The 22622-nt window shown below is 41.5% G+C and overlaps 1 protein-coding gene across 1 annotated transcript in view; it reads right to left on the bottom strand.

Moving 5' to 3' along the window:
* LOC102020687 (apomucin-like) overlaps positions 1-22622 on the bottom strand; it is a 30761-nt gene that overhangs the window by 6742 nt on the left and 1397 nt on the right. The window contains exons 2-24 of the mRNA XM_005406705.1: positions 22237-22314; positions 19302-19328; positions 18272-18325; positions 16390-16434; positions 15886-15936; positions 15292-15345; positions 13814-13867; positions 12862-12915; positions 10592-10624; positions 10320-10403; positions 10171-10215; positions 9964-10011; positions 9664-9717; positions 8873-8920; positions 8469-8522; positions 7735-7782; positions 6425-6478; positions 5770-5823; positions 5583-5636; positions 3566-3607; positions 3405-3458; positions 2215-2268; positions 1251-1304 (exon numbers count right to left, since the gene is read on the bottom strand). Coding sequence (XP_005406762.1) covers positions 1251-1304; positions 2215-2268; positions 3405-3458; positions 3566-3607; positions 5583-5636; positions 5770-5823; positions 6425-6478; positions 7735-7782; positions 8469-8522; positions 8873-8920; positions 9664-9717; positions 9964-10011; positions 10171-10215; positions 10320-10403; positions 10592-10624; positions 12862-12915; positions 13814-13867; positions 15292-15345; positions 15886-15936; positions 16390-16434; positions 18272-18325; positions 19302-19328; positions 22237-22314 — 1197 coding nt within the window. The remainder of the gene's footprint in view (positions 1-1250; positions 1305-2214; positions 2269-3404; positions 3459-3565; positions 3608-5582; positions 5637-5769; positions 5824-6424; positions 6479-7734; positions 7783-8468; positions 8523-8872; positions 8921-9663; positions 9718-9963; positions 10012-10170; positions 10216-10319; positions 10404-10591; positions 10625-12861; positions 12916-13813; positions 13868-15291; positions 15346-15885; positions 15937-16389; positions 16435-18271; positions 18326-19301; positions 19329-22236; positions 22315-22622) is intronic.

The following is a 22622-nucleotide window of genomic DNA, read 5'->3' as shown; positions in this document are numbered from 1 at the left end:
AATTACCTAATTCATTGTTCTATTGCTGAAAAATGGCTACAGAGCCAGTCTTATAGGCATATGCCCACCTTCATCCTCTTTCTTTTCCTCCTGGCATTTGAGAACCCACCACTACAAAGCAGATCTTTTGCACCTCACTTTTTAATGTGAGACAAATACAAAAGTTGAAAGGAGAAGACATCAAGAGAAATTTCTTCTCAAAATTTCTTTAAAAGAAGTTCTGATGCATATAGCAACAAAAGAAAGAAAAGGATAATTCAGGTTTAAGAAATAAAATTACAATGACCTATCCTTAATCCTTTAAGAACTTTTTTCCTCTGTGTATCTTCTTGACAACTTCTACTTTGTTCTACCTCTGTCCCTGGCAAATGCTTTAAACTGGTCATATGTACACGTTTGAACATCAACCTATCACGGACTTTGGACAACTCAACAGTTTACTCACGAATCTCAAATTCTATTTCAAAACTGCTAAAAATAAAATTAGTTATTCACCCTCCCCCAATGGCTGGCCTAGGAGCACCAGAATCCTTGCAAAGAACTTGGAATTTCTCTACGTTTAAGTAAATTGACTCCAACAACTCATTTTTTCCCCCAAAAAAGAATAGAGTTGAAGATGTGAGAGCTGAGGGATTACACGTCTCGGTGTGTATGCTGTGGTGGCCTAAAGTAGCTTGTGCGACTCACTATGCATGCTTAGCCGATTAGTAGAAATGAGCAAGGCAAATCATCAATTAAACATAAGTGTACCAAAAAGTCTTCCCTGACTGGAACTGGAAGTTCATTAAACATATTTGTAAGAACAATCTCTTAATTTCCACATTACTGTTTCTCAAAACCATCTGATCATATCAGTCTCGATAAAATTCTGAATGAGATTTCAGTTATGCTAAGGATATAGAGTCTCATTTAATGTTGGACCTAAAATACTCCATAAACTCCATACATTCATTGCCAACATTTGGCTGGCTCCTGAACCCCTCCTTGCTCTGCTCCCACTTCACTCTCCCTCTTCTGTCCTCCCGTCCCTCTCCCCTAAGCTGAACTCCTCAGGCAGGGCCGAAGCCACGCTCATCATCATAGAGGCCGTGTTGCCAGCATTCACCCATTTGTGCGCTAGTTCCTGAAGCTTCCTGGGGTCTGGGGGAAGCAGTGATTGCCAACAGAGGGACAAATGGGCTCACTCCAGGGAAGCCACCCCATCTCCTGAGAGGCCACAAGAGAAGTTTCTTTATTCCTGTTTGACTTGCCTGTGGTAGTAATTCCAGGAGCAGTGGTTGTTTCTGATGTTTCCTTGGAAGTATCTAAAGTGAGAAAAGGAGCAATAATGCAATCTGAAGGACCATGTCCCTAAGACATCTCTGTATAGAACTAATACTGGTTCAGGACTCTTGCACTGAAATGCAGCGAGGTTTCTAGCGACTCCCTGTTCACAGAGATGAATATTTGTATGACGTCCACTTCTAGAGCCTCCTGAAGTGACAAGAGGCGCTCTTAAAACTCACTTCCTAAAACTTGGCTTCCTAGAGCTGTTATAAATTCTCTCCTTCCAAACTAATACCCGTGTGTGAGAAAATATCTCAGTTGATCAAGATGTCTTCATGTTCCCCTTGACTTGACTGACTTGTAAGCAGGATTTTCCTAGCTACAAGTCCCTGGCTTCCCTTTTCTTATATCATTTACTTTAGAAAACTTGTAATTATACAATGTTTCCTTGACCACTTTAAGATGCACATTTCCCAGTTTCTTGCCAGTCACATAACTCAGGAATATCTTTCTCAAGGATCTAGGAGCCACCTCTTTGAAATGCAGTTATGAGGACACAGAGTCCCTCAGTCTCTTGGTCCCTGTGGGAGACTAGGGCCTAACTTTGATCGGATTAAATGCCGATCAGTCAACAGATGGCCTAATCTAATCTATCATCTTCCTCAGTGGCCTACAGTATTTTCCAGGAGTTCACCACAGCACCTAGACTCACTTGCTTTTTGTTTCAGCAGGGCTAAAGTCTCACCCCTCCATTGTAACAGCTATGATCTCTACCGCAATAACCTTGCATAAAGACTTCTTTGCCTGTTCAGCTCTGTATGGTGAAATTTTCCTTTTACAGTTAGAGTTTTGATTCTCCTTCACAGAGATATATAGTGGTTCTCTGGAACCCTGGTGTTAATGGGAGAAGCACATTGAGCCTTCCTTCCAAGTGGACCCTTCTATTCCCTGGCGGGGGACTTCCTGATGTCCCTGTGATTCTGCTTGATACCACAGTGGTGCCTGCAGAGACAAATGAAGGACATTTCATAGCAGCACGGCCTCTACGCCTGGCTTTGATGAACAACATCAGAAAGGTATGTAAATCAGATGAAATTGTTGATCAGTGCTACAGCTAGTACATACAGCCCCTTTGTGAACTACAAAACAACAACAACAACAACAAAACCCTTAGGCAGATGAAGCCTCTTAGACGTATGTCATCTACCCACTCTTCTTTGCAGTGTGCATTGTGGGCCTCCACTACCTTACTGCAGGCTCTGATCTAAGTTCTAGAAAGCCAGAAGGAAAAAAAATAGTGGTTATTGATAACCCACTGGTAATCATTCATTGAACCTTAAAAAATCCAAGGAAGCATGAAGTAGGGACTGCTACCCTAATTGTGGTCAATTCCAGAGAGGGCATTCAGTTTTTTAGACTGAAAGTTAGAGACACTTAGTTACCTGTGTTTGAACTTCCAAGGGTAACAGTTGTGCCAGCTGCTACCCCAGGAGTACCTATTATAAGAGGGAAGGATAAGCTTCACAAAGCCTTTCTCATCCTAAGAAGAGGACGATGTTGTCATGTTTTCCTGTTTCTCTGATGCAACAAAAAACAACTGAACACATTTTCTTGCACCAGATGGTAAACCTGTGTTGTGTCCCCATGGCCCCTCGCATGAATACATGTCTGAAGAGCATATGGAAGAGAAAAGCCACAGTTGCCTCATCCATCCTTTTGTCTAGAACTAGAATCATCTACACTCACATTAATAAATGAGAGATCATTTTTCTTACAAATACATGATTTCCTTCTATTGACCTAACTCTGGTCCTCCAAGGAAGAGAACCAGAAAATAGTGTCTAAACTTGTGATTAACAACTGTTAATTGGCAAAGTTCTCTGCTGCTATTTTAGTGACTTCCACTGATCCTGGGGTACTGCAGGAGACAACGAGCATAAAGAAAGTGTTCTGTAGTGAAACCTATCATGTGTCCTCTAGGAAGAGCCAAGAAATAAAGAGTTTAGGTTGGCCTCAGGATTGCCCATTAAGGGAGAACAATCACTTTTTCAGTCACATTTGTTTTCCTGTATAGTGTGTAGGCATGTAATAAACTCAAATGGAAAATCAGAGAGAATTCAAAGTCAGGCAAAATTTACCTGATGAAATTTCTGCTTTGGTCGTTCCAACATCTTCCTTAAAAACTGTGGTCTCTTTGAGAACAAAGGAGGAAAATTGAGATGAAAACCCTGCGTATATAAAAATCACATAGTAGCTTGTGATCTTGTCCTTAGAGCATTTAGAGGAGAATCTGACTTACCAGTTTGGATACTTCCAGGTGAGGCTGTAGTCCCGGTGGAACCTGGGATCAGAGAAAAAACACAGGAGGGGGTATGTGAGCAACAAATTTTTTCCTCCCTTCCTTTTATCTGCCCCTCCTCCTTCCTTTCTTTTGGTACTAGGGATTGAACTCAGGGCCTTTGCACTGAGCTACCTCCCTAGCCCACCCCCTCTTTTTTTTGTATTGTGGGACAGGGTCTCACTAAATTGCTAAATTGCCCCACCTAGGTTTAAACTTGTGATCCTCCTGCCTCAGCCTCCCAGAGTCTTGGGATGATAGGCATGCACCACAATGCCTGGCTGCAAAATTTGCCTTATTGAACAGAGATTATCCTTTAAGATAAATCCAGTTGTTCAGGTGAGACAGTGTACTCCTCCACCAGAATTCTTTGTCCTAAAAGATGAAATTACATGATGTTCTGTTGTATTCCCCCAGTCCTCTGGGGTCTTTCTTTCCCAGAGTATCAGAGAGATACAGTCTTCCCCAGCCTCAACTTTTTCTGTTTTCTATGCCCACCTGTTTTACTTCTTGTACCTCAACTCCCTGGAATCATTCAAGTGACTCATGAAAGTTAAGTAATGGAAAGGGCTGAGTGTCTGGATATATTAAATCTTTCAAGATAGCTCCTCCCTTCTACTCAAACTTTTATGACTATGAGGCTAAGTTCTCTAAAACATGTGCCTTATTCATCAAATGTATCCCTGGCAAATCCTGGCAGATCCTACAAATTTAATCTGAGATTCTGAATTCCCAAATTATAGGCAATTTGGTCTTCTACTATCTCCCAGTGCCCCAATATTCTGTTAGGCTAAGGCAAACACATTGGCAACTGCCAAACCAAAAGGTCTTCCTTTTTTAGGCTCTTTTGTCTTCACCCACTCTGTTTTTTTACTCTGTATGATTATCTTAAACAAACCCCGTGGCACTCATACTGACAAAATCATTTGTAAGCAAAGGACTGACACATCTTCATCTCCAGTATAGCCCAAGCTTCTGGGCTCCATGAACGCTTATCCCTTCTTCTGCGTATCAATACCAGGAAACCTAGAGCACGTCACACTCAAACTATCAAAAGCTGACCTTGCCTCATTTTCTATCGGTTACTTTTGTCTTCTACTTAAAGAAAAAATACTTCCAAGAAGATAGCTTTTTGCCCAAGATACAATAGAGAGCTTTCTTCAGTGTTTGACTAATCTACATTGGAATTTTCAACAATAGGTGCAAGGGAAGAAGATACTCCATTGGAATTTGAAACGGAAAGAACACAGATTGAGAGACAGTGAAATGGAGGGAGAGAAAGACATTGAGACTTTTTAACCCTGATAATAGCAGGGACTTGGACAAATTCACATTTCTTATAAGCAGTAAAATGTCCTCTTTGTGCAAGAGAAGCAAACACCATGTTTTCTTAAATACATTATCTTTCTACAGTACCAATATATGTAAAAACTCTCATTTGGACCTCTTTGCTATGGTTTATTCCTTTGGCAAGGAGTGCATGCCCTCTGCTCATGTGTTTTATTTCTTGTGACTTGGCTCCATGGTGCTTCTGTGTGGGTGCCATGGTGGGGAGAGAGGGTATGTTAAAAATAATTTAAATGTGTTGGAACCTTAGTCATTAGGCTTAAACTCATGAAATAAGGTTTTATACTCACAAGAAGCACAACTAGGTGAATTAATCATCTCTGCTGACCAGGACTAGAATTTTCTGGGTCCCTGGAAACACTACCTGAACCTGAAGTGTTTCCCACAAAATGAGATGGACAGAGGATTGAGAGGAACACATCACGCCGAGCTTGCTAAAATCACATCTAAAAGGCCGGTGTGTGGAGCAAATCAGTCTAAGGAGCGAAGCCCCAAGCCTGATTTACCTCACGTATTATCTCTTCAAATAAAATACAGAACCCTCTTTCAACCCATTTCTCATTCATTCATCATCTACCACAAACCTCAAGAACACTGAGAACTTGAGGTGCTGACAGATCAAGCTACTCACCAGTCACCCTGCTAACTTCAGTAGCAGCGCTGACTTCTGTGGAAGTTGTAGCTCCTGTGAAGAAACAGGAAAAGGTGTTATGGAAAACAGATACTTGGGGAATTGCTAATTTGTACAATAACTCCACTGGAGACATCAGGTCCTCTGAAGTTCAGAGCTAAATCTCTCCACCACTTTGACGACTCATGTGTGTTGGAACTCCCAGGGGCAACAGTTGTACCAACAGTTATCCTAGTGGTAACTGAAATCACAAAAGGAAAGAATCAACATGAATTCCCTTTAGGATTTGGTTTAGAATATATGTATGTATGTATGGTTATATTTATTTATTTGGAGACAGGGTCTCACTTTGTAGCTCAGGGTGGCCTCGAACTCACAGTGGTCCTCCTGCCTCAGTCTCCTGACTGCTGACATTATAGGTGTGTGCCACCATGCCTGGTTAATTTATGGGTTTCTTTAGTGAACTAAAAGGAACTTTCCTGCCTTGAGTGATACATCCTGCATAGTCTTAACTATGCCACTGCATTTCAAGTTTATAAAGGGGGGTTCACATGGTAATGGGTTAGCATACTGGCAACTTGTACTTACAGAAATTGGGTAAGCTTTCCACTGACTTTATTATAACCAATGTAACTTACTTTAACATAATGAGAATAATAATTATAATAATAAGATAATGAGAATAATAATTATTTGGCAAGTGGTCACCTATTTTAACTTCAGTCTCTGTGGTTCCACCACCTCTTAAAGAAGTTGTGGATTCTAAGTGAAAGAAGAAAAGAAGTGAATTCAGAAGAATCACATAACTGAAGCTCCTGTTCTCTGTTACATTAGTGATTTACCTGTGTTGGGGCTTTCAGCTGCATACGTTGTGCCAGTGACTCTCCCAGTGGTGCCTGTAGCAGTGGACAGGGAGAGAGAAAGAAAGAGAGAAAACCAAAGTAATGATGTTTATCATCCTAAGAATGTGGTTAACAATGACTCCTGGTGACCTGAAAGCAAGAGAAAGCCCTTCGCGGGCAATCTGTGATCATAAAGTACATTATCCATTTTAAAATTCAAAGTCATATTAAACACATTAAAACATATGAGAAGATCGTTTTCAGGGATAGCTTTTTCCAGAATTGTTTTATGTGCTTACGTTATGCTTCATTATCAATGTAAACTTGTTGGTGGGGGGTGCAGTGCGGGGCGGTGGTGGATTTAATGACAACATCCCTTTGTCTGGGCTCAGTGTCAGAGAATAAAGGTATCTTCCTTTATTTACCCGGTTGAATGTCAGTGAGTTGGCCACCAGCTACTTCCAGAAGAAAGAAATTACCCACATTATCACGTGGATAAAGTGCTGATTTTATTGAACTGTTAGCGTCCTACAAAAGTTTAGACATGTGATAATGAAATTTAGTAGTATTGTATAGTGATAATGTAATATGGACAAGAGGAGAGGCTCTGGCTCCACACTGCCTCAGCTGAAATTTGTTATTATTTACTTGCATTAGGACCTTGGGCAAGTCAGTACCTCTGAGCCACAGATTTTCACACTTGTAAAATCAGTAAAAGTAATAGTACTCACCTCAGCATTTGGGGTAAGGAATAAACAAACTAGAAGAGGGTATAGGATAGTATCTGGCACACAGCCTACTAGAAAGTATTAGTTATTGAATGTCACCACTGTTACAAGTGCAAAGTAGAGGGCTTCGGAAACTTGTGAACTCACTTGTATTCATTCCACTTCCTGTGGTTGCACCACCCCCAGAGGTTGTTGTAACTCCCAAAGGAAGGTAAGAAAAATGGGAGGCAACAAGGATTTAGCATTCTCAGGACAGCCAAGAACATACTTTTGTTGAGTGCTGTATCGTGAGAGACACTTCACAACTAGAGGAGACCTTGTGGGGAATCTCATCAGATAGTCAGCTCAACCGTGTTTGACATCTGTGCCAGAAGCTACCTTAAGGGAAATGGAGAGGTCCTCCCACTAGGGAGAGATGAAGTCAGAAGGGCATTTGGGCTTTACCAATGGGAGGTGAATTATTTACATCTTCTCATGCATAGTTTTATTCCCAAACCAAAGAAAGATGGAAATTCATCAACATAGGCGCCCCTGCCTTCGGAATTCAGCTAAACTAAGTGGCTCCTTCCCTGCCATATTCACCTATTGTGCTTCCGGTTTCCTGACTCACTGATGTGCCAGTGGTAGCTCCTAAAGAGATGAACAGAGAAAAACCTTTGAGCATAAAGATAAACTAGAGTTAGTGGAAAAACTACTACACAGTCCCGTCACTTTTGTGCCCAAGGAAGAATCTACTGCATTGAGGTTAATTTTCTGTGTTCATGTTGGCCTTGTGTTAACCTGAAATAAAACACAGTAAGACTGTACTTTCTTCAGCTGCTAGTGTGCCGATGTCTGAACTGACAAGTAGGAAAAGAATACTTTCTAGATAATTATCGCTTCCATTCACATTTGCAAGGATCTATATAGGTGCCTGGGGCATTTCTAAGACTTCAAAAATCTACCCAAGTTGACTCAAAAATCAACTAACAAAAGAATACTTTGTTGATTTTAAATAAGAGTTCCAAAATATCACTTATTAATATCCTAATAAGAAATATAATGGTAATTTACCATCACCCCAAAGTCACACACACACACACACACACACACACACACACAGACCCCCACTCCGTACCATGAATCATCACCTTTTTCCATCCTACCACAGGGGTTCACTGACTCCTGTGGAAGTGGTGGCTTCCAGAAGAGAGAAAAGAAACAGGTGAAAGATGAAGGTTTAGGAAGAAGGGAATACATGCCCTTGGAAGGGTGCGGGGTAAGGTATTTTTTTATGACCTTATTTCCAGGGAGAACTTTGCAGCTTGGTAACCTACCTGTAGTAGAACTTCCAGATGTAGTGGTTTGGCTCAATGTCACACGAGTGGTGCCTGAAAAAGAAGGCCATGGAATCCACACAAAGAAGCATTCGCATTAAAGCAATTACAACATAAAATCAGCACAGAAGTGCTGTGCACACAGACAGTTTTGTCTACTTGGTGGTTCTATGAGCAGCATGTCCTTTCATTGTCCTTTCTGCTCCTGAATTAGATCAGGTATTTTCCCCATGTATCGATCTTTTACTTCATTCAATAAAGATGTATTGAGCCCTGTTTAGTACTAACGATCAGTGAACAAAATAATGGAAGACCTTTCTCAAGATACTTGTCTTAGAATAGGCTTGCTCAGCAAATACAGATACTCTTCAAATGACAGACAAAGAAGTTCCCAAAAATCTTACCAGATTTACTTTCAGTGACTTGTGTGCTTGATGCTCCAGACGTGGTTCCTGGTGATTGAAAGTAGAAAAGTGATTCAAGTATGATTTGACCTTTATTCAAACACTGAGGCACACATTAAGCAATATTTTAATATTTACAGCTCAAGTAAAAAGTCAAATGGGAGGCAAACAATTTCTGATTTCATTTTTAAGTCTTGTGTTTATATGAGAATAAAACTTCCTGGCCAGTCTTGACTTCTGCTGCTAACACCTGTAATGTCCAATGGGATAATTATCAAGGGAACTACTATTTCTACCATCTCCAGACATCTAAGACTAGCAGGCCAGACAGCAGAAGAGGCTGGGCCAGAGACCATCTCAGGGGTGTGTGTCAACAGCATGGCTGGTCTGGGTCATGGGTGGGGGCACCTGCCCTTCTTGTACTATGGTCTTTTCCATCCAGAGGAAACTCATTTTTTTGTTGTTTTTTTTTTGTTTGTTTGTTTGTTTGTTTTTTGTTTTGGTTTGTTTTGGTTTTTCTCCGGTACCGGGAACCGAACTCACGACCTTGCGCTTGCCAGGCAGGTGCTTTTGCCGCTGAGCTAAATCCCCAGCCCCCCAGAGGAAACTCATGATGGAAGTAACATGTGGTACTCCTACATCTCACTGATTTCTTCCCAGTGGCTCTAGTGGTTCTAAGCAAACTTTGGGCTCTAGAAGAGGAAATAAAGAATGTGGAAAGCACTTCAGGAATGCACATTCCTTCTCTTCTTGAGGTTAAATAAGGGTCATGTTTGTGAATATTCATTTACCTGTAATGGGACTTTCAGGTACAACAGTTGTTCCAGAGACCACTCCCTTGGTACCTGGAATCACAAGAGGGAAAGGATTGACGCATCATTTCCTTTATGTTAAAAGAACAGCTAAAAAGAAAAACAGACACTTTTTCTGAGTCATGGAAGACCTATTTTAGGGTTCCTCATATACTTTTTCCACAAGTGTATCTTTCCAAAGGTGATAAAAGTCAGAAAGGTTAAACTCTCATAATAGATGTCTCCTTGTTCTGGATTTTGGTACATATCAGGGACATACCCGTATTTTTTCATGCTTACTTATTTGACTGTCAGAGACTCGGCTCCCTGGTGCACTGGTCTTGGCTCCTGAGGAAAAGAGAATATTTTACTACATGGAAACATAAGGATTTGGGTAAAGCACTGATATTTGGAGTTTGGGAGCTTAGACAAAGACTTCCACAAGCCAAAACCACTCTATTTTAAATCAGCCTTGTCAGAAGGAATACACAGACTTCCCACTTTTACCTGGTACTGATACTGTTTCACTGGTTGCTGAGAAAGTTATGGGCTCTGAAAAAGGTGAGAAAATGGTGAGGGTATGAGAGGTTTAGCTGGGGAAACAATTACTGTAGAGCCTGTCCCAGGCAGTCGTCCTTCCCAGCTTGTTGATTTACCCGAATTGATGTTATCAGGGGCAACTACTTTCTTAGTGGTTGTTGTGGCAGAGGTTGTTGTAGTAGAGAGTTCTCTAGAAGTTTCTATGTAAGGAGGAAAATAAGACAACATGGTTCTACTTTCCTAACCCTGACGTGACCAAAAAGATACTTCCTGTACCTGTAAATGGCAGGAGAGAGAGCTTCCTCATTTACCACGGGCTGTCACAAAGCCAGGGATGATGCAATGACTAACCTTCCAAACAGTGAAGGTTTTATCAACCTCTATTTACCTGTCTTACTTCCTGGTACTCCAGTGGTCACTCCTAATAAAAAGAAAATGGGAAATAAAGTGCATGTTTTCAATTTTTACCTTCAAAGTAAGAAATCTTACTGGTTTTTAACGTTGCTTGGAAGTCAATAATGTTACACAGATGAAGCTTTTTTCAAAGGGGAAACCATTTTAGAGCCAGGAGTATTATAACTGCCCTCCACAGATCTAAATCCTCATGGTTAATCTCTGAGAAAGAAAAACCCTAGGCCCAGGTGACCCCAAATTTATAAATACACCCTGCTTTCCTTGAAATATTATACCCTTAAAAGCAAATAAAAAACTCTACTCCACTTCAGAGAAAGTCTCTGTATTATTAATGTAAATAATTTGTTAATTAAAATTATACCAACAAAAAAACTTACTGAAAACTCCACAACAATAAATAACTCAGAGCAGTAGTAAAATCAGGTGAAGATTTGGGGGTTTTCATTATTTACCGTTGTGGTCTGATATCAAATTGATAGATTTGTTAGGGGAAATAGAGTTTGTAAATAATTTTTGAAATCGTGGTTTCTTAAAAGAGAACCGAAGTGAACTCATTATCAAGAAAGAGGGATGAGCTAAGATGAAGCCATTAGATGAGGTGGCATAATTTAAAATTTACCGCCTGTTGGTTGGGGACCAGGCTATGTGATAGATTATGAGGGGCTGGATTACTATAAGATTTAAGAAAACCTCCCCCCCACCACAATCCAGAGGTCGGTGTGACCTTGCTTCCTTGCTTCCGGAACAGGGACAGGTATGGAAGGCCAGGTGCCCCCTGGCTATGGGCAGAATGTTAATAACCCGCCTGTCCTGAGGTGAGACAGCACCTGCTGAGCACTGTTGTCAAAATACAGGCATTTGGGTTTAGAGAGAATCTGGTTCCTCATTAACTCAATCCTTATCCACCCATTTCTGTAGTTACTGCTCTATGACAGGGGTGCCACCCCTCCCTCTGCACTTCTTTCCAGCCAATAAGAGGGACCCAACCGTGGAGACAGCCAGAGGCGAACTCCTCCCTGTCACCCTTGTACCCGGAAATTTGTATCTTTGTCTGTCTCTATTCCCTGTCATTCCCCCTACAGGATGAGGGTCAGATCAGGCTTCAGTACCTATGGCAGAGTGATAGAAGTATTCACCAAATCAGTTTAATTCCCTGTGATTTGGGAATAAATAATTTTAACTCCAAATGAATCTTAACTGGTCTTTATGTTCCTTACTTTGAATAAGCTTCTTAATTAAAAAAAGTGTGAAACTACCATGAGATATACTCATTACTGTTATCACCATTTTTATTGACGTATTAGACCTTCCGTGTACAAGAGTTTTGTCAGTGGCTACTGTAAGTCTCCAACCTGGCCTGACTCTCCCAGCCCCCAGCCTGCTGGCAGAAGCATTACTTTCTCTGTGGGAACTCAGCTCAGCACTGAGGCTGCCATCCACAAACACAGGAAAGGAGATAAGATACGACAAGGAAGTTTGCAGGACCTGGAGATGCCCAAAAATTTACAAGGGACACTTCAAGGACTTTGCCCACTGGGATATAAGGTTGCCTGAAAACTTTAACCACAGATGTTGGCCAAACCTTTCCCCTGCGCTCTTTGCATCCTTAAAAAATGGGGCACAATTCTCTTTGTTGGGGCAGATAGCTTTGTCACTCGGCCTATCTGCACCCAGATAATTAAACATACGCCTAGTTGCTTTCACAAAAGCCTTTCATTTCATCTCCTACCTTGTATTTTATTAGAGCTACCATATTGGAATTTGAAATTAGTGAGTGATGGGAATCAATTTGTCAATTCTTTATCCTTAATTAGAACAAAATGGTCTCAGATGAGGTGAGCGAACTCTTGGGTTTTCTCAGTATGCAAAGAAACTCTTTTCAACAATTTCTAGAACTAGGAGCTAATCATTACATATTTTCCAGATACCATTCCAAGCCCACAGAAAATTTAATGACAAAAGTTTCAACAACTTCATTTGTTCCTTTATATACCAGTGAGAGAAAGAAAACACATTTCTCTCCCAATAAACTAACAGATTCCCAGGGCTTTCACTCCACACTGGAGTCTCCCTGGAGCAGATGAAAAGAGGGTAAGAGTTTGAGTATCTGACTTTTAGTCACTAGGTCAAATCCTGCCTGTCCACTAATTTTTGTTCAAAAAATGCTCCTCACAGGAGGTACAAATGCCAGACACAATTAACACAACTTTATGTCGGAAGTAGGTGGGAGGCTGCGGCGTTTACCTGCAGTGGTTCCAACTCCAGTCGTTCCGGTTTCTCCAGGAGATGTTGTGGCTGCTAAGACAGAAAATACATTCAAAGACTTTGCAGTGAACTGTGGTGAACCAAAAAGGAAAACACATCATTGCAAGAAGAGGATTCCTGTGAAGTATCAACCCACTGATGCCAGTACTTCCGGAGGCTATTGTTGTGCTGGAATCCACCCCAGAGGTACCTGGAGTGCAAGAGAACTGAGCTCATCATGATGGCTCACTAAGTTAAAGGAGGCACCTACATATGTGTATATTCGTGCACACATAACTGTATGCATTTGCCATAACCAAAATTTCTTCTCAGAGCATCTGGTACATCAGCTCTACTTTCTTGCTTTCCACAAATCATAATCAGAAATAGACAGTGCCCTCGGTTTGAGGTACTTCTGCCTGGATTTGATTTTTTTAAAAAAGGGCTAAATGCTTTTTGTCCTAACAACTTTGAACATCCAAGAAAACTCTCATACACATGGGTACACATACATATACATGCATATGTCCTGGTTCCATAGAGCTCTTAAATTGCTGGTGATATTTGGAATGTCTGTAGAAAAATCTCATCCCATTCCCAGACTTGGAGCAGTCAATAATTGTTCAAAGTTTTCCCTCCGGGTTCTAGGGATTAAACCCAGATTCCCACAAATGCTAATTAAGTACTCTAGCACTGAGCTACATCCCCAGCCCTTTTTTATATTTTATTTTGAAGCAAGGTCTTGCTAAATTACCCAGGCCGGCTTTTAATTTGTGATTCTCTTGCCTCAGGCTCTCAAGTACCCAGTATGCCCAGCTCAGAGTTATTTGCAGTAACAAACCTACTTGATTCACTTGGAACACCGCTGAACAAAATGCCAATCTTCGCAACAAAAGTTTATTCCACAGTCCTCAGCATGATAACCCCAAATCATAGACTAATATATTCTCACCTGTTTTCAGTGCAGTCCCAGTCGTACCAGGCCTTTCTGGGGAAGATGTGGCCTCTGAGAAAAGTAACAGGAGAATGATGAAATGTGGGCATTTGGAAGACTAGGAGGAGACATCGGGTGGTGTTTTGCTGCTGCATCCCTGTTAGGGTTTATATCTAGATATCCCACAAGCCTCATGCACTCATAGGTAGAACTTTCGGGAGGCGGCTGGATCATGGAGGCCTGATATTCATTAGTGGATTAATCCACTGATGAGCTTTTAGCTAAATGTGATGTCGGGAGGTGAAGCCTGGTCAGAGGAGGTGGGTTCCTGGGGTGTGGCCTGGCTCTATCTTTTCCCTGCTCCTCCCTTGATCCCTCGCTCTCAGCTTCCTGGCTTCCATGCCATGAGCTATTTCTCCTCTGCAATGCCTCTCTGCCATGCCACCCTGCCTGCAGCCAGAGGACTGGACTGAAACCTCTACAAATTTGTTAGATTTATCAGATATTGTGTCTCAAAAACAAGAAAGTAACTAAGACAAGCCCCCAAAGAGATATGACATTTAGGGTTAAAATAAGACATTCCTTTCTTATTAATCTACCTATGTTAGAACTTCTAGACATAATGGTTGTTCTTGAAAATTCTCCAGCGGTACCCAAAACATAGAAAAGTACACAAAACCATAGAGCATTACTTCCCCAGTCAATCTTGGAAGCATCAGTGTGGCCCTTAAGCACTGGGCTGGGAAACCCCTTCCTAGGACTATCTCAGAAGAGAATGGAAAATAACTTCCTAGTATTGCATGTCCCAGACCAGCCTAGGAATGTTGCTACTAGGTTCCCCTTCCACTATGCGGTGGGGTTAAAAACAGGGCTTTACGTCCCTGGTTCACTTCAAGGGACCTGTATCTCTGGGGTGCCACAATAAAAGAACAAAAGCACAGTTTTAATATCTGTAAGTGGCCTCTCTGGTATAATGTGGGGTATTTCCATAATCATTGCTTTTATGAAGTTTTCTAGTGAAGGCAAACAGAAAAAATAAACTTCTATTTACTTTATGTTAATCAAGAACAAGTAAGTCCTAGGGAGTTGAAAGATATGTGGCATGCTCCTGTTCTCTGCCCCTGCCCCAGGGGAGGGGGGAAGGTCTCTGTGACCTAGGACAGAGGACATCCTGACAAAGACATCTGAAATCACGGAACTTCTGTGCAGAAGAACACCCCCAGTTATAACATAATATGGGCCTAGGGAAAATACAGCCTCTTCTATCATACTCCCTTCTATTACTTGCTCATGGCAGTGAGGGGACAGAGAAATAAGAGCTCCAGGCCCAAGACTGAAAATGCCACCTCCTGGGAGTCCCGCTCATCTTGTACTGTCACCTCCTGGTAAAGCTATATCCTCTGAGAAAGCAAAAAACTGTACGATATGAAGACTGGACAGGACATCTTGGGCTCCCATACAAATATATTCCCAGAGACCATGTTAAGATTTCTGACCTGTGGTGGCACTTCCAGGTCCTGAGGTTTTGCCAGAGATGCCCTCAGTAGTACCTGAAATAAACAGAAGGTGGCGGTCAGTTGGTCAGTTTGCTGCCCTTCAAGAAATGGATATAAAGCTCTTCAATGACAAAAGGCCCTTTGTTTTTCTTGTATCCCAATAAATTTGTTTATCTGGGCTTTTTAATTTTACCAATTTATTCATCCATTCATCTATCCACCTATCTGTCTACCTATGTATCTACCTGCCTATTTTGAGGGGTATTTGCCTGTTTTAATGTCAGTCTGTTTTATTGTAATAAATTTCCTTTTATTTAAATGTCTCATTTCCTGGCAGTATGTTATTCCCTTGGCAAGCACACAGTGAAAGTCCTTCACCAAGCACCTCCTGTTAGGTTCAGTTACAGGGAGAGAGATCTGCGTCCACAACACCCACTGAACCTCAGCAAATGGGCCCCGGCATGTCCTGATGAGAGCACAGGACATAAGGAGGAAACACTGAAGCGTCTGAACTTCAATTTGAAGAATGTTGAAACTCAGACAAGATTTTGGGAAGCTCTCAGAAAGTACAGTCAGTGCCTTAACACAGCTCACCTGTGATTATTCTCCTGCTTTTTGCACTCTCTGGTACAGAAGTTGTAGCCTCTGAGAAGGGGGGAAACAAGATAGAGCTGATTGGAGAAGATACAGCAGTTCTCCTACACAGGGTGACACTGCAGGGGAAATCTCATCATAGAGGGACTCCTGGAAGGTTCCCCTAGACCTTAGTGACTCAACTGTGTTGGCAATGGCTGCGTCAACAGTTGTCCCAGGGGCTACCGTAGTGGTGGCTGGAAAACAAAGGGTCTGAAATCATCCCAGGGACCTGTGTTTGTTTCCTAAAGATGTGCCACTGGGAGGAATCGCGACATGTATATCTCATTAGAAGAGTCCTTTCGCTGTTTCATCTTCACTGATGAGATAGGAATCAAACGCATTTCCTTGGACCCACTGCCATTAACAAAGCAGTTAAAACTGTAATGTTCTTAAGCTGAGGCCCCTTCCCATGAAATTATCTACCCCACAACAGGGAACAAGGTGGCTTTTTCCCAAGTTCACCTGTCAGAATCCCAGTTGTATGGCTTCTTGCTATTGTGGTGGGACCTATGGTGGGGAATAGACCAGAAAAATATTTCAATGTACCGAAAGCAATAGTCAGTATCATTTCTCTATTAATGAAACCTTTATGCAGGACAGGATGGCTTCTAGAACTCACACTGCTCTCCCTTCTTCCTAAAAATACATTCCTTAACTCCCCCAGACCTTAGTAATGTGTACAACATCCTGCGAGGTGCCCCTCACACCAATTCATCACACATCTTTACAACAAAGTTACAGCTGTGAGTCTAGATGCTGGTGTGAGCGCTTTCCCAGAATATGCTCAGTTAAGAAAATACAAAAAGTAACTGCACATTATTCTGCAGGAAAACACGCCTCCCCAAAGGCGAGCCTCTGGAGAGTCATAATGCATCTTAGCTCACGCTATGGGCTTCCCAGACTCCCTTGCTCTGGACCCATTCCAAGGAGGGCTGCTGCCTCCTGCTAAAGCTGTGTCCTTTGTGGCACGGTGGCTCCTCCCCACAGAGCCTGGTCAGCATGGAAGAGGATCTTATCTGTCCTTCGCCTGTTTACCTTCCAGACACAGGGAAACAGAGAACAAAGTTGACGAGAGATTCATGTCTTTAGATCTGACTCATCAATGACCTGAAGTGTTTTTCTATTCAAATGTTTAAAATAGAGCTCCTTGACTGTATAGCTCTTAAATGATGATGTGATTTAGTCCACCCTGCCTAGCTTGGAACTGTGACCGCCTGCTGCCTCCAGGTGAAACATGGTGGCACCTATTAAAGCAACAGAGGAAACCAGCTTTGAAGCAGTAGATCATCATTCCACTGATACTTCTCAAGAATTTCTCTCTGTGTAACATTGTTTTAGGCCCGTGGGATGTATCAGTGAGCAAAAATTTAGAGATCTCTTCCATAATGTAGCTCACATTCCAGCAGCTGGAGGCCAGCAATGAACAAAAGGCAAATAAACAAGTCAATGTGATTTGACTCCTTTCTAGAGCTTGTGACATTGGTAATTTCACAGCATCAGTGACTCTCAACAATTAGTATAACCGTCCTATTCTCAGAGATTCTGGAGTCTTAATGGCAGTTTTCAGGGAAATTCCAATGCTGTAGAAGAATTAGTTGGCCAAAACGGAAGTACATATTAGTAAATGCAAACTGCCCTCCAGAAATGTCTCTTCTGTAGCTCTCCTAGGAGTACAATTAGCATTAATAAAAAAGAAGTGAGCTTCTGCCTCTCTTCTGTTTTGAATCCAATTCTGGTGATGCCAACACCCTTTTATGAAAATTGTAGTCTCTGAGGGAGCAAATGGTATAACACTAAGCTCTGAGGATTTAGGATATTTTCTGTGGTGTTTTGAACACAATCCTACCAAGAAATCATTTCCTCTGAGTGTCTACAGAAATGGCGTTGATATTATTTCAGCTAACTGTATTATCAACTTATCTTCGGATGGATGTCTCAGAGCTTAGACTTTGCAATGACACTTAAGAAAATTTAGCAACACATCCTAATTTATCATGGAAGCAGGTAACTGGCCTCAGAGCTAATACTTCAAATGATAAATCACAAATGTCCTTTTATGTCATTGCCTTAGCCCAATTATTCATAACTGCCTTGCAAACAGGTATTTCTATATTGTAGACTTCATGCCTGTTTTACTTCTCTTTGTGTGCTTCCCTCGAGTTTCAGGAGTGAATAATAACTAGAAGAAGTAAGAGAGGCAAATGAAAGATAAAGTTGTTATTATTGTCTTCTGCCACACTTAATACCATCCATGACATCCATGAAGCATGAACACATACACTACATGCCCAAAACACTCATGGCAGGGTAAAATCTAGCTTTTGTTTCATTTATGTAACATTACCTGTGCTGGAAACTTCTGCAGTAGTTCTGATTTCAGGAAAAATGATGGTGGTCCCTATTAAAAAAAAAAAATTTCATGAACCTTAAACAGGAACATTTGGTCGAGGGGCCTAAAGTAGGCAAATCCAGAGGGATTAACAATTTTGCTGTGTCCTTAGGAAAATGTGTTCTTAGCCTTTATGTTCTTCTGTTCTTTGCTGCAAAATTTTATTTTTTTGTCTTTTTGAGACAGGGTCTCCCTATGCAGTTCAGGCTGGCCTTGAGCTCACTTTGCAGCCCAGGCTGGCCTAACTCACAGTGACCCTCCTGGCTCAGCCTCCTGTGTACTGGGATTACAAGCATGTGCCACCACGCCCAGCTGTCAAACTAAGTTGAAAAAGACACCAGAGGGCCAGGGATATAGTTCAGTAGCACAGTGCCTGCCTGGCAAGCACAAGGTCCTGAGTTTGATTCCTGGTATAAAAAATCAATCAATCAGTCAATCAATAAATAAAAAGACACCAGAGAGAGCCAGGCATGGTGGTACATTCCTGTAAGCCCAGCACTTGGAGGCTGAGACAGGAGGATCGCTATGAGTTTGAGGCCAGCCAGGGCTACATAGTGAGTTCAAGGCTAGGCTGAATTACAGAGCAAGACCCTGTCTCAAAAGAAAAAAAAAGAAAAAGAAAAAGACACCACAAGAAAAGCTAGATAATTTGCATGGTAATGGTAAATAACAAATAACACCAATATGTTGAGAAATATGGTACTGCTTCTTTTTCATAAGGGAACATTTTGGGAGTTGCTTTTGTTTGATAGAGTTTGTACCCTTTTGCACAACCAGTGTAGTTTAGCTATTATGAAAGGGAATCAATGCACCTTTTTTATTATTGAAGAAGGCATAAAAATAGAAAATAGCAAAAGCCCTATGCTAACAAAATTTAATTTGAAGTTCATGTTTTATTAATATGATAAGATTGTTATGTTTCTTCTTCTAGTTATTATAACACCATTTCTTTCAAGTGTTCATTTATAATCTCATGTTTTCTTACCTGCTTTTGCAGGCTGTCTTGATGACACTAAAATTTAAAAACACAAATATATTTATAAGTGTATATTTTATTTAAATTCATATATCAATTTATGTATTGGATTAAAATTTGGGAAGAATGTCATCTCCTTAGATATATTTCAAAATTAAAATGGGAAAGATAGAAATGCTTATGTCAATAAACCACATTATGCAGAAACACATTTTCTCATCATTTTTATTCCAACTTACATTCAATAAACATATTTGGAATTTCATTCTCTGGGGCTAAGAATGGAAATAATAAATTCATATTTTAATTAAAGAATATGCTTGAATTTTATTTAAAAATTCACTTCAAGCTAAAATCCTACAGAAAATTAGAATAGATGGTCTTTATCTCAATCTGATAAGAGCCATCTAAGACAAACCAACAGCCAATATCCTACTAAATGGTCACAAACAGAAAGCTTTCACTCTAAAATCAGGAACAAGACAAGGATGTCCACTATTCACCACTCTTACTCAATTTAGTTCTGGAAACATTAGCCAGAGCAATAACAGAAGAGAAAGAAATGAAAGGAATAAAAATAGGAAAGGAAGAAGTTACCATTATTTGCATGTGACATGACACTCTATACAGAACACCCAAAAAACTCCACCAAAAGACTTCTAGATTTAATAACCAAATTTAGTAGTGTAGCTGGATACAAAGTCAATGCTCAAAAATTAATAGCATTCCTATATACAAATAACAAATCCACTGAGAGAGAAATTAGAGCAACCACACCTTTCACAATAGCATGAAAAAAAGAGAGAAATACATAGGAATCAATCTAATGAAAGAAATAAAAGACCTTTATGCTGAAAGCTACACTACTCTGAAAAAGGAGATGGAAGAGGATATCAGAAAATGTAAAGGTATCCCTTCATCTTAGGTAGGAAGAAATGATATAGTGAAAATGGCCATACTTCCAAAATTGTTTTACAGATTTAATGCAACCCCGATCAAAATACCAACACCACACCTCACAGAATTAGAGAAAATAATCCTAAAATGCATCTGGAACCGGAAGAGACCTAGAATAGCAAAGGCAGTTCTGGGCAACAAAGACAAGGCAGGAGGCATCCCAATCCCTGATTTGAAATTATACTACAGTAGGACTGTGCTAAAAACAGCATAGTACTGGGGGGTGGGGTGGATACACACCCTGGTATTCTAGATAGCTAAATTAGGTATATAAATATAGTAGGCAGTCAGACAGAACTGGGCCTTTGAAGCAGTCAGTGCGAAGGACGAGGTCAGGACAGGGGCTGGAGGTGCACTTGAAGATTAAAGTCACAATGACTAGTTTAATATACTTCCCTATGGGATGAATGGAGACTTGGGATTATTGGTATCCCCTTTTGAGATATCCCATTATCTCATTAGGGGAGGGCCAACTTCTCCCATCTACTAAGACTATAAGACTAAAACTACTAATGTTAAAGACAAGGCCAAAGGTTGGGCTTGATGATGCAGATGCATGCCTGTAGTTCCAGTGCTCAGATGGCTGAGGTAGGAGAATCTCTGAGTTCTAGGCCAGCCTAAAGTGCATAGCAAAACTCTGTCTCAAAAAGAAAAAAACAAAGCCATGCAAAAACAGCAACAAAAACCATGCCAGTGTGACTCATGTGCACACTTCTCACTCTATAGTTTAATTGCAGCTTCACTATAGCACACTCAAGTTGGGGTTTCTGGGCCAAAGGGTAAATGTATTTGTGGACCTGTTATATTTTTGCCAAGCCGCCCTCCATGGATCCTCTTATTGTATCTGAAAAACACACTTGCAGTGGTTGAAACTTGTACTAGTTCATTTCAAGGAAGACATTGCAAGGTTCAAGTCAAAATTTCAATCATTCGGGGCATTTCTATCGCGCGCCAAACGGGCCCCAGAGCTCTGCTCCCTGAGAGGGCTGGCTTTCCCAAGACTAGGTATCAGTGCTGGGGGGGGGCACTTACTATTCCTACTATAAAGAAAGAGCAATCAGTAGTTCCCCAGACATAAATCCACTTGCCACAGGTGGCCTTGGATGTGACACATGGAGCTACAGGACTCAAGCTTGCCTGGCTGGTTTTGGACTTGCTTTGCTCTCATTCCTTCGTATTCCCATATTTGTAACTTTCTGAATGGAAATATGGATCTTTGGCCATTGAATGTTGGAAGAGTTTAACATTTCTTCCATTTTAAAGGGACTCACAGCTAAGAGTTTGCCTTAAATCTTAGAGGAGAGATGGAACGTAGACATTTCAGCGAAGTTGAAACTGTCAGGACTTCAGCAAATCTTAGAGATAGACTAAATGCATTTTGCATAAGGAGATGTGCATGGGTCTTGGGGAATCCAGGGGAAAATGTTACAGTTGTGACCAGATGCAACCCTGAGCCTCATGTGGTCATGAGGGGAAGATTTCCAGAGACTATGGAATCTAGAGTTTGTGAATAGTTCACTATTTATGGCTAGGATTGGAGTTATGAGTATTATATCTGCACTAGGGCAGATACCCTGCATAAAACATAAGGGAGGCAAAGAGGCTTCATCCTACCCTTTATCTCTTATTCCTTTTGCTGTACTCCAACTCCACGAAGAGCAGGCCCTCTACCACATATGGAAGCCAGCTGATAATGACTTGAAATACAACAAACTGTGATCTAAATGAACCATTACTTCCTGAATAATGAATGATGCATATGCTCAACAAACTCTAAGAAAAGGAATGAACAGAACACGTAAACAATAAGGCCAACCATGCCTCTAAGTGGGCCATCAAAGGAGGATGAGGCCTCAATCTGGAGAGGTGACATCTCATCCCAAACTACAGGTTGAACTCAACAAGATCAGGGACACACTGGGAAATCCAACTAGCTTGGGCACGACAGAGGATGAGGCGATGGTGCACGCAGCCTACTGGCACTTACCAGGCACCAAGGTGACGCTGCTGGTAGGTGGAATGCTGCTACCCACACTTGTGGCAAGGCTGCTTCCAGTTGAAGGGCCTGAGGTTCAAGGACGAGAAAAAGGTGAAAGGTGTCAGCTCCAGGAAAGCTGAAGTGTCAGCCAAAGCCTGAACACCCCAAGCAGACAGGAAAGCTCTCTCTCCCACGGGACACACATTCTGCTCAGGGGGAAGGGACATTTCCCCAGGAGACCTGGACAACTCACAGGCCACAAGCTCGGCCAGGGATCCTGAGGAGGGTGGCCAGAGTTTGCCCTGCTTGCAGCTCTGGAGGGCAGAGCCTGCTGGGGCGCCTGCCGCCTGCGTGGAACCGGGCTCTGGATGTCCTGCGCTCCCTTACATCTCTGC

Source organism: Chinchilla lanigera, unplaced genomic scaffold (genome assembly GCF_000276665.1).
Source record: "Chinchilla lanigera isolate Chin_1 unplaced genomic scaffold, ChiLan1.0 scaffold00099, whole genome shotgun sequence".
Taxonomy (NCBI): Eukaryota; Metazoa; Chordata; class Mammalia; order Rodentia; family Chinchillidae; genus Chinchilla; species Chinchilla lanigera.
This window is presented reverse-complemented; position numbering and strand designations above follow the sequence as displayed.